We start from the raw sequence: 12137 nt of genomic DNA, 5'->3' as shown, positions 1-12137 counted from the left end.
GCGCCGCACCGATGCCTCCCCACCCCGGCGCGACCCTCTGCTTCCCCAGCTGTGCAATGGGTACACAGCACCTCCTGCCCCGGCTATCGGCCCGGCCCAACCGCGCTAGAGGGTCGAGCAGGCGGCCCCGGCCGACGGCCTCCTCCAGTCCTCCTCCCGCTTTGGCTTTGGCCTTTTGTACCGGCCCCACGTGATCCGCCCGGCCGGCTCTTCCCTCCTGCCCCGCCCCGCCCTCCGGCCTTTCCCGGCTCTCGGCCCAGCTCTTCCCGCTCCTCGGCCGTCCCCCTCCCGCGCTGCCCCTTCCTCCCCCTCCCGCTCGCCTAGCTCTCGGGCTGTTCCCGCGCCCTCCCCCAGGCAGCCGTTCCCTCGCGACGCTTCCCCTCCCCCCGCGGCTGTTCCACCGCCTCGCCTCCCCTCCCCCCGGCCGGAGCTCACTGTCTCCAAGATGGCGGCCGTGTCAGTTTGGGGCATCTCCGCGGTCCGGCCCGGGGCCCCGCTTACCCGGCGCTCTTCTCCCCCGGTAAGTAGTCGAGGGGCCGCCCCCGGCCGCCCCCGGCCGTCAAGCCCGAGGCTGAGCCGCTCCGGGACCCGCCTCGCCGCTTCGCGGGGCCGGTGGCCGCTGCAGGCCCCGCCGCGGCCTGCGCCGCCTCCCGCTGCTCTGCGCCAGGCCTCGGGCTGGGGCGCCGCGGCCGCCCCCTCGCGCCCGGCCGGCGCCCGGCTCCCGGCTCCCCCGCCCCGCGGCCCGCGCGCCGCCGCCGGCGGCCCGGGCCGGGCTCGGCCGGGGAGCGGGCAGCCGGGAGGGGGCGGCGGCGGTGGCCCAGGCCGCGAAGCCGCGGGCGGGCCGTGCAGGCGGTCGGCTCTCCCTCGGGGCGCGCCCACCGGCCTGGCTCCTGCGCCCGCCGCCCGGCCCGCCCGGCCCCTGCGCCCGCGCTCCCGGCGCTCGCGCTCGGCCCCTGCGGCCGCGCGGCGCGGGGTGACAGGCGGCCGTGTTGTGGTGCGGAGGGCGCACGTGCGGCGGCGTGTGCGCCGGGCTGTCAGCCCCGGCGCCGGGGGCGGCGGGCGCCTGTCAGCGCGGAGCCGCCAGGCCCGCCCGCGCCCCACCGCCCGGGACCGGCCTCCGGGCGGCCGCGGCTTCGGCGAAGCTGGGAGCGCAGATGTGCGGCTCTCAACTCTTTCACGTGATTTCATTGTTAACTTCGTCCTCGGGTTCCGTTCCCGTCCGGTGGGAGCCGCCGACTCCCCGTCGGCAAGCCGCGGGCTGGTGCCGTTACAAGTTTCTGAAGTTTCTCTCCCTTTAAAAATAGAGCGCGAAGAGGCGTTCGCGGGGAGGTGGGGGGGATGGAGGTCGGGGAAGGACTGCCGGAGGCGAGCTGCACTTTCTCTCCGGCCGCCGGGGTACTTTCCTGGAGTTAAAGCTCAGGTCTGCAGGCGCTTCGCTTGCTGAAGACCTGAAGACCCGTGCGCATCCCGGCCCGAGAGACCGCGGGTGACTGTCCTTCTTCTCTCACCTGCGAGGTTAAGCAGCCAGGACGGGCCCAGCGTCTGCAACTCGGGCTGAAGCCTCTCATTTCATTGTAGCGTTAATGCCTCCGTAATGCACCCACTCCGAGTAATACCGTGATTTCTGTCCTCTCGAGACTCTCACCACGGTGAAGCTGAGTTCTTCCCTCGGGGGACTGCTTTTCAGTCAGCTAATTTAGAAAAGAAGTCTTGGCTCAGGTTTGCGTGTTTCCTTCAGCCTTTTCTTTCTTATCAGAGTAATACTATCAGTTTCTTCATATCTGTTAGTTTTCCTTTTGATTTTAGAGGCACTCGGAAGAACGATTACTGTGGGAGCCATTTTTCTAGGATGTTTATGTTGTAAGTGCTCCTCAGAGTACTCCTTGGAGTTCTAAAAAACATTTAGGTAAAGGTAAATTTATTTTTGGAAGCAAAGAAGTTATTAGATTCGGAATTCATTATTTTGGTGATTTTCAAAAAGATTTGTATTTGCCAGATTCTTTTGTCTGAAAGAATACTGATTTTGATCCTGGAGAGGCAACGTGTGTGTGTGTGTACATACATAGATGTGTGTGTGTATAAGTATACGTTGGTGTCTTATTCATTAATGTTCATTTCAGGACAGCAATCTTGAATCTTTACGAGGTCGTCTTCTCTTTAGACTACAGACAGGCAATACATTTTTCTCCTGTGCTGTACATTTGATATGTAGTGTGTACATTTGAAGCCAGTGATTCTGGGCCATTCTCATTTCTAGTTGCTATGTCTGTAGATTGGTTATGAACATTTTGACAGTTGTTGGACTCTCTCCAGTATATTGAATGTTACTAGGAGAAGCTTATCAGCATGTGATTCCTAAAATTTGAAGGAAATTGGAATTTAAAAAAATTCTTTGAACACTTTTCGCACTTGACTATTTTCAAAATGTTAATTTTGTTTCCACTTGGAATGTTGAAAGTAATATCATACTTAAAATGTGAACTTGGTTTGTGGAAATTGTATTTGTTTCTTTTACTATATGCAATAGTTAAAATTTTCTCAGTGGTTTTCTGTCCATCTTATTGACTGTTTTCATCCAGTCTGAATGTCTGGAATTTTGAAAGATGAAAGTTTCACTCTTACTTTCATTGCAGGATTCTTTCTGCTAATCTAGATACTTGTTGAAGTGCTGAATAGTTTCTTGGAGAAAGATGTCAAGGAAGAGTTTCAATTCATAGACTGGTGAGCAGAGATTGTGGAGGGCAGAATAGCCAGCACCCCTCTGGTTAGTTGTAGCCTAAGGTCATTCACAGTGCATCTCATCTTGTTTCCTCATTGTATCCTAATTTTTAATCTTTTCTTCCTTTTCTTCGTTTTTCCAGTGGTTTACATACATGATCGTTTTGGAATGTTGATAGAAACATGATCAGACTCCTACAGGTGCTCAGTGAACACTGTTTGAGTGCTTTAAAGACTAGGATGTTTCAGTTCCAGTGTATTTATAAAACGGGCCTTGATAGGAAACTGACCTTGTTTTAATTGTTTTCCAGGCATAAGATGCACATTTTTCTGCTGGGAATGAGATGTTCTTGAGTTCTTACAACTTTATGAACAGACCCATGTGTGGTGCTATTGAGAAGTTTGAAGATATTTCAGATAACAGGTTGTTTTGGTTTCTAAAGTAAAAGTGGGGAGGCACTCTGTTTTGTGAAAGGAGGAAGGACTCAGGCCAGAAAACTTGTATGCTATGGTTAACTGGTTCCCAGCCTCCGGGAATGTTGTTTTCCATGGTGTAAAACTTACTCAGCATCAGGATAAGGGATAACGACTCTATGGATATACAGAATCCTTCACCATGGTAAAACTCGCCAACCCGCTGTATACGGAGTGGATTTTGGAGGCCATCAAAAAAGTGAAGAAGCAAAAACAGCGTCCTTCAGAAGAAAGGATATGCAATGCAGTGTCTTCATCCCATGGCTTGGATCGTAAAACTGTTTTAGAACAATTGGAGTTGAGTGTCAAAGATGGAACAATTTTGAAAGTCTCAAATAAAGGACTCAATTCCTATAAAGATCCTGATAATCCTGGGCGAATAGCACTTCCTAAACCTCGAAACCATGGAAAAGTGGATAATAAACAAAATGTAGACTGGAATAAACTGATCAAGCGGGCAGTCGAGGGCTTGGCAGAGTCCGGTGGCTCAACTTTGAAAAGCATTGAACGTTTTTTGAAAGGTCAGAAGGATGTGTCTGCATTGTTTGGAGGCGGTGCTGCCTCTGGCTTTCACCAGCAGTTACGATTGGCTATTAAACGCGCCGTTGGCCACGGCAGACTCCTTAAAGATGGACCTCTTTATCGGCTCAACACTAAAGCAACCAATGTGGATGGGAAAGAGAGTTGTGAGTCTCTTTCTTCTTTACCTCCAGTGTCACTCCTTCCACATGAAAAGGATAAGGTAAGAATGGCCTATGCATCAGTGTTCACAGAGCTGATGGTACAGCATGCTACAAAGCCACATTTCTAGGAAGTTGAATAGAAGTTACCGTTGGTGTTTGGGGCCTTTTGTGGAATAATCACCTCCTGTTTTTTATTGGTGAATTCTAGGTGTGAGAACTCAGTAGATGCTAATTGTTCTGATACTTTGACATATTTGATGACTAAGATTCAAAGTGTAGAGTATTGCTCTGCCTAAAAGAACATACTTAGATTAGAATTAAAAAGTAGCACACAACTTTAAACCTGTTACATAAAAGTTCTTATAATACTTTATTGCTGAAGTTGATGAGCAGCCAAATGCTGGAGACTTTAAGAACCTGTCTTCTTTCTTTTTTCCGTTTTGATGCCGATTACTAGACAGGAATGAGACCGATTATCCTGACCATAGTAGTGGCTAAGCAGATTTAGCAATTCTTATTTTTGCTCTTTGTATTCTAACTTTTGGTCATGCTTTATTTTTTGCATATGATGAAGTCCTAAACATTATTATTTACGACAGGTGTAACTGCATGCATCAGGAATACAGTAGCCTATGTTCCTAAAGTTCTGGGGAGTCCGGAGTCTTGATACTCAAATGGTATACTTTACTGTGCTGTGTGTTTTATGCCATTATTTTGTACCGTTGAAAGTATGTCTTCTTAACAGTCAATCTTGGCCCTTAAATAGATATTTGAGGATGAGGAGAGTTTTGTTAGCAGCTCCTTTGTACGTTGACCTGGTGTCTTAGCTGTGAATTTATTTCAGGTGTTCTGAATTGTGGTTCTGTGGGGAGTGGCTGTACTTTAAGTTGTTGCACACCTTACTGTACACCAGTAACATCATCGTCATTGCTTAAGATCGTGGAGGCTACTTCTAGGGTGTTAAGATTCTAAAGTTAACATTGAATTATTTTAAAATATTTGAGATTTGATCTAAATTATTGCAGTTAGTAACCCACCAGTAGATTTTTGTTTAAATAGCAACTGAAAATGAACAGGTTTTTTTTTTGGATGCAGGTTTTAGAGATCTATTTTAAGGTTCAGTTTTCCCTGTGAACTTTGAAATAGAAGCATTATCTTACTGTTACTACCCTTAAAATGATTCTGATGGAGTCATGGATTAATAGGCAATCCCATTCATAACATGGTTCATGCTCCGCGGCATGTGGCATCTTCCCAGACCAGGGCTTGAACCCGTGTCTGGGGAGGTCCCGCTAGGATTTTACTTTTGAAAGGGACTTTTAAGAACCATCTAATCCAGCAATTCTTATTTTGCAGCTGAGCCTGAGACCTTTGCATTAAAAAAATGTTTAATCCAGTAGAGATCTGCTGGTTTGCTTTGGTTAGGAACATCTCTTTGGTTTATATAACTTTAATATACAGTATTGTTAACCAAAGTAACTAAACTTGGAAAAATTGTGTTTCGTTGAGTAGACTTTTGTATATTTGTACTGGTCTGATTGGGAAACAAACTTATGATAGTATCTACAAAATTAGAGTTGATGAGATCCATTATATATTTTTGAATGGAGTCTTATTTTCAGTGGTTAAGTTTTGTGCATGACTTTCCCCAAAGATATGAAAAGCTCACATTAAAAATAATAATACAGTAAACTCTAGGGCAAGGAATTATTCCTCCTATGAACAGATTACGTTTGTTCCTTTTGTTGTATTTAACTACTTTCCTCTTTTTTTAAAAAAACAAAACTGTCCAATCATTCCCCATTTGGAATTGATTGATTTGCTGTTATGAAAACCTAGATATTCTTTAAAAAAATTATCCAGATTATATTTGACAGGGGTGGAGAAAGGAAAGTGTAGGCTAGAAGTAGTTTCACTTTTAGGGCATTAATTAATTCAGCAAATAGTTACTGAGCACTTACTGTGGGCCAGGCGCTCTGCTTGGAGCTGTGGTGGCCTTACCTGGTCTGGAGTGCATGTGTACCTACTGGTCTGCTCAGCTGTGGGTGAGAGATGCAGTTCAGGGACTATGGAGCAGCCTGAGTACATTCTTCTTTTTTCTATACGGTTCTAACTTTTATTGTGATTATTAACCTTTGGAAGGAACTGTACATTAACTTTTCAGCCACTGAGTGGTTTTTGTTTTGCTGTTTTTGGTGAGATAGCTGTACAGAAATATTTTTAAGAGTTTTTGTGAAGACACTTGAACTTAAGTGTGTTTTCACTTGAGGGAGAATCTGGAGATACTGTGATTTAAAAGTTTTATCCATGTTATAAGGGAGATTTGCTGTACTAACTTTAGGTTGTTGTAGTTTATGGTGAGTTTATTTAACTTAATGATGTATTTATACTATATGCCAGACGTTACTTTACAGCCAGGCATATATTAACTCGTTTAATCCTCAAATAACTCAATGAGATAGGTACTGTTGTTTTACAGATGGAGAAACTGAGGCATAAAAGAGGTTCAGTAACTTGTCCGAGTCACAAAGGTATTAGGTGACAGAGCTAGGTTTTGGGCTTGGGCATTCTGGCTCCAGAGTCTTTGTGACAGCGATACCTACTGCCTCTTGGGAGTTGTTGGGTATAATGCCTGTCACCGCATTCAAGTACACAATTGTAAATGTTCTTGGTGTTAACTTCAAGGCACATTCTCTGATTGTAAAAGGACATGTCCCGCCCCCCCACCGTTCCCATTTCACTGACTGCGTCCCTTTTTTCTCTTTCTGTCATAGAATGAATTCTAAAATTTACTTTGAACCAGCACTAAGAACGTATCAGAAACCAGAGATTATGAATAATCTAGTTTTGTATACCTGAGGTCCATAAATTAAAAAAACAGTTTGGTCTGCATGACTTTTTTTTTTCTTAAAGATATTTTCTGTGTTTCATTTTCCTTTCAGATGTCACTGAAGTCTTCTGATTTGTAGTTTGGGATTGGTTGCATGGCTGTAATAGAGTGCTTTCATTTGGGACAAAATGTTGCTTTCCCTTGAATTATGGGATATGGGTGAGGGTGATAGTGTGTAACTAGCTTAAATAACAACGTCCTCCTTGCAAATTTCTCTTTTTTTTGAAATACAGATATTACTGTAAGATAATTTGTTCATTTACTTCATTTATTCATTATTTATTCAGGCATTTAGGCATCTACCATGAACAGTGCATTTAGGGTTTAGGTCCTGTTGGGGATTAAGGCATAGAAATGTGAAATAACTTCTTTGCAACGTTTGTTTAGCTTATGAAATATAACTTAGTTTTTTGCATTCACTATTTTTTTTTTTTTTTTGGTAACAATTAGGTATTGTGAATCTCTGAGAAAGAATGAGATGTTTCTTGGGTGAGGCTAATTATTACTTGAGATTCTAATGGTCCATTAAAAGAATTACTTTGGACACTGAGTCTCCATTTCCCTTTCAGGAGTAATTTTCACCTTCATTTCAAATTTCTGGGTTCATTTTACACAAAGAATAATTTACTTGAATATCTAAAGCTTATGTTCCATATTACTAGTACAGAAAACTATACGCTTATGGTAATCAGCCACATCAGGAAAGTGTTGTTAGTCTGTGGAGTATTGTGGAACAGAATTATATTTTGCTGAAGCATTCCACTTGGGAAAGGAAGAGAAGATATTGTCAACTAATGTTATTGTTTAGCTTATTACCCATTAGGTTATTAATGTTATTATTTAGGTGACTTGGAGCAGAAAGATCAAATGATAAATACTAGCCTTCTAATATAAGTTATATCACAATTCAGTAAACTCTTAGTGCAGTCCAGATTATTTTGTGTTACTGGAACTTGGCATTTTAAATTCATAGAATAAAAGGGGCATTGACAGGAACTTTGGTATTTGATGTAGAGTTGCTGATTAGAATGGAAATATGTTTTCAGGTTACGAGAGTTAAGAATGATAGTTTTGATTTAGCTATTTGGAAATGGCCTTTATTGTAAAATTGTTTCACATGTTATGTGTTAGAACAGTGATATGATAAAATTGTTTATAAATGTAAGCTTGGTAATGTTGTTTTCAGATATTTTGTTGCTATCATACTTTTTAGTAATTGTCTATGCTATTAAATTCAGGGGTGTGTTAACTGCCTGGCAGAATGATTGTCTATTTAAAAAAAAAAAAAAAACACAGGCACACCAAAAAACTGCAAAGCAAAGGTGCTACAGAAAAGTTGAGAAGAGATACATTAGTAGTAAAAAGTGGAAGAAGTTCTCAATTTAAAAATCCTTATGAGAGCATGCAAGGAAGTGTATTTCATAGTAAAATTATTGGGAAACTTTTTAAGTTCCAAGTTTTAATTCTTACATCATGGGGGAGGGAATGGAGGATAATGCCAACTGTATCAGTCTTTAAGTGAAGAAGGATTATTTTAGTGAAAATTGTCCTAACCTCATGTAGTTGACTTTATTTTTCAAGTAATGGCAAGGATACAGCGACATGAATGTTGTAGATTTTGTAATGTCACCGAGTTTGCAACTGATTGATCTCAGTAGTTATATTTTCTTACATTATAATTAATTACATTAATTATAATTACAGTAATTGTACATTTCTTACATCATTGTTTGTACCATTTTTTGGTGACTCTTAAATATCCTGGGTCCTGAGGAGAAACTGGCTAGAAATAAAAATTTGTTACTAACAAGTCATTGAGGTGGATTAAATATAAACGTGGTTAATATAAACTGACTTCGTCTCAGCAGACTTGTTCTATTTAAAAAAAAAAACAAATTTAAAAATAACTCAGGCAGAGATATGTTTGTAATGCAATATTTATTTAAATACAATCAATTGTACAGATATTTTAAAAAATTTTATTTTTGGCTGTGTTGGGTTTTCATTGCTGTGTGCAGGCTCTAGTTGCGGCGAGCGGGGGCTACTCTTCGTTGTGGTGTGCGGGCTTCTCATTACGGTGGCTTCTCTCGTTGCAGGGCACAGGCTCTAGGCACGCAGGCTTCAGTAGTTGTGGTGCATGGGCTTAGTTGCTCCGCAGCATGTGGGATCTTCCTGGACCAGGGCTCGAACCCATGTCCCCTGTATTGGCAGGCGGATTCTTAACCACTGCGCCACCAGGGAAGTCCCTGTACAGATACTTTTTTGGTCTTCTAGTTAGCCTTTGAGCTATGTGTGCTTTGGTAGTTTTCAGTCCATGACACACCCTGAAAGAAAACTTGAGCTACTAAAGCAACCTTTGATTTAGCCATTGCTGATCAAACTTCTGTACCCAGCCAGTGCACACAACCTAAACATTTTTCTTAGAGTTACAGTTGCTAACACTTTACTCTTTCTTGGGCTAACTTCTTGTAAATTGATGAAATAAATGGAAGAAATTAACGAAGACATCAGATAGTACTACAAATTGCTTCTAACCTCTTTCTTTATCCTGTATCAGGAGGCCAAGGGAATGTAAGCAGTTGCTTGTAGAAACCTATTAATAGCTAACATTTGTTAAGGTCTAACAGTGTGTTGGGCACTGTTCTGAGTACTTTCTTATTCAAGTCTCAAAAGAACTTTACATGGTTAAGTTTTATAGGCATGATATATTTATATAATAGCTATTTAATAATACAAGTTTTTATTATGGCTTCTTATAAAATGCCAAATGGAAAATAAATATATGCAAAATACATTATTTTCTTATTCTGCTGCCTGTTTTTTATTCAGTTCATTCGGACACATGGGCCAGCACTTTTTTACATCGTACTTAACTGTTAATACTATGAAAGCAAATAGATAACAGGAACTGTGCGATGAATCTGGGGAAAGAAATATTGTATCATTCCAGGTTTCTTGAGGTTGTAAAAATCTCCTTCACAGATATTTCTTCCCTTTCTATTTAGAATACTGGATAAAGTATATTTACACTGACATGTTTCTTAGATATGTGAGAGGACTGAATCTGGGTGCCAAGTTTGCTGGTTAAACTAGAGTTAAAAATGTTGTTTCTAGTGAACTGGGAAATGTTTTTTAAAATTATAATAGTGAATACTTTTCATGCTCTGATTTGAAATTTTTTAAAGAACCAAGTAAATGTTACATATAGGGATTAATTAAGAGCCTCAGTCTGGTAAAGTTGTTTACCAGTTGGCTACTCAGGGGTGGAGTCAGTTCATAAAGAATCTGCAGCAGATGAATTAAGCCAGTAGCCACTTCACCCTTCTGCTTTTCCCAGCTGGAGTAGGATTAGGACTCATTCAGCTGCAGCTGGTTCCCAGGAAAATCTAGGCTGTTTCTTCTGGTTTTCTCCTTTTGACAGGAAAGTCAAAGTTCCCAACAGATGGCTTTCATCAGCACTGTACATAACTCTGTAAATTCAAGTCAAAAGAATTACTTTCAACTTTATTAAGGGACAGGTGAAGAAACAGTTCGTAGTATGGCCCTATTTGGTTTAGGGTTGAAATTAAGCATAGAGATTATAGGAGTGTAGCATTTAGATTTGCAGAATGCCATTCTGGGTCAAAATAGTTTTTAACTGCTAGCAATTAAAGAAAAAGACCTGCTAAGAAAAAATAAGTCTGGCTGTAGTGTTGAGTAAGGTATATTTTTTGATTACAGTATATTTTATATATTTATTTATGTTTTATATGTTTTATGTTAATATTTTATATTAAAGTGTACATTTTTATTAAGGTATGTAATTTTTATTTTGGATTATTCTTACAAAGCATAGTTACATTCTTAGAAAAAATAAAGGGTAGAATCATCTCCATTTTGTAGAACTTGTAGCCAGTAGCAATCTTGGATAAAAATGATTCTCATCTTATTTCACAAATAGAGAAACTGAGGGTCAGAGAGATTTGAGTGTCTTGCTTAATGCCCCACAGGAAGTTAATTGCATCTGGGAGAAGTGGTCGGGCCCTTCTCGGTTCTGTGCTTTTTTCGTTAGGCTGTAGTACTGTCTTACAGTTTTAGAGAGCAACGAGTATAAAATAACATTGTTAGAAATCTCTTCCTTAATGGAAACCATAGGATGAACCCTGGTGTAGAGAATTTTGGTGGTTTTTGTAAACCACAAATATGTAAATCTGCTTGTTTCGGTGTTTGAAGACTCCAGAAAGTCGAAACAGTTTTTTGTTTTGTTTTGTTTTTGGAAAAGACTGCTTTCTTATGACCCAAACTAGAGGAATTAGAAAGTTTTCTTCTGTTTTAGCTAAATATTAGGAGAACATGTTAAACTACCCTAATGCTGGGAGATGAAGTACTCCTTGAGTTTTGAAAAAAATGTCCACTTCCAGTTAAGTCTAATTTTCAGAACGTCTGCAACTCACGATGTCCGCATGATTTGGGTAATTGGTTTGAACTTAAAATATTTAAGACGGAGATAGAAAGGTACAAGCCTTTCTATTAATTAATGAAGTAATTCTCATTAAAGGCATTAAATATGGGTGGCCTAGGAGTGTACAGTTCATCACTCATTGTTATGTATACATAGTATCTTGGTTCTGGGTGAGTTTGTTAATACCAGTAAACAAACCTTACAGGGAAGGCAACAGGCAACAGGTCATGTTTGTCTTTTTTGGTCTTTATGACTAACCGTTCATCTCTGCATTACTTTTAACTTTTACTTTGTTGTAAAACTTAGCAAATAGACTAGGAAGTGGCAAATAAAGGTTAAGATTGGGGACAGTTATAAAATAATTGGATAGAGTAGTATGGCACTATTTGGTTTAGGGTTAAATTAAGCATAGAGATTATAGGAGTGTAGCATTTAGATTTGCAGTAGGTGGTTTTAAGATTATTGGTAAAACTTGTTAAGGAGAAAGTGACTGCTGTAGAAAGACAATCAGGCAGACTAAAAAACTTAAAACCTTTGTATATGTGAAAGAAGACAGCTGATTCCTTTACCTTTTGTGCAGAAGAGGTAGAGTCCATGTACGTGAGATTATTATCGTGCTTTCACTGTAGGCTGCCTTTTCCTCCAGGGAGTTGTGAACTGTAGTTGACCTAGAGAGCTGTTGTTCAGTGTTGGTTTTCAGTTCTTTCTGCTTAGTACAGTGCAGGTTTGTCTTTTTTCTTAGTCATTGGCTACAGCGAAGCATTTAACTCCTGAGTTTTCTAGAACCTATAACAGAACTCTTGGAAACATTACATTTTTGGTGTGTGTTGAGTATGATGCTGTGTTTTAATAGTTTCCTAACTTTTCTATTCAGGACATCTTTAAATATCTGACGTAGGGTTTAGATCCTCTTTCACCATTTTCCTGCTTT

At 41.2% G+C, this 12137-nt stretch overlaps 1 protein-coding gene across 1 annotated transcript in view; it reads left to right on the top strand.

Annotated features, from left to right (window-relative positions):
• The first annotated feature begins 440 nt into the window (after positions 1-440).
• Positions 441-12137, top strand: part of KAT6A (lysine acetyltransferase 6A) — a 109654-nt gene continuing 97957 nt past the window's right edge. Inside the window, exons 1-2 of the mRNA XM_082680291.1 lie at positions 441-520; positions 3030-3934. Of these exons, the coding sequence (XP_082536417.1) occupies positions 3335-3934 (600 nt within the window). The 5' untranslated portion in view covers positions 441-520; positions 3030-3334. The remainder of the gene's footprint in view (positions 521-3029; positions 3935-12137) is intronic.

The sequence above is a fragment of the Grampus griseus genome (assembly GCF_964374135.1).
Source record: "Grampus griseus genome assembly, chromosome: 21".
NCBI classification, from domain to species: Eukaryota; Metazoa; Chordata; class Mammalia; order Artiodactyla; family Delphinidae; genus Grampus; species Grampus griseus.
Note: the sequence above shows the minus strand (reverse complement) of the source record. Positions and strands in the feature narration are given on the sequence as shown.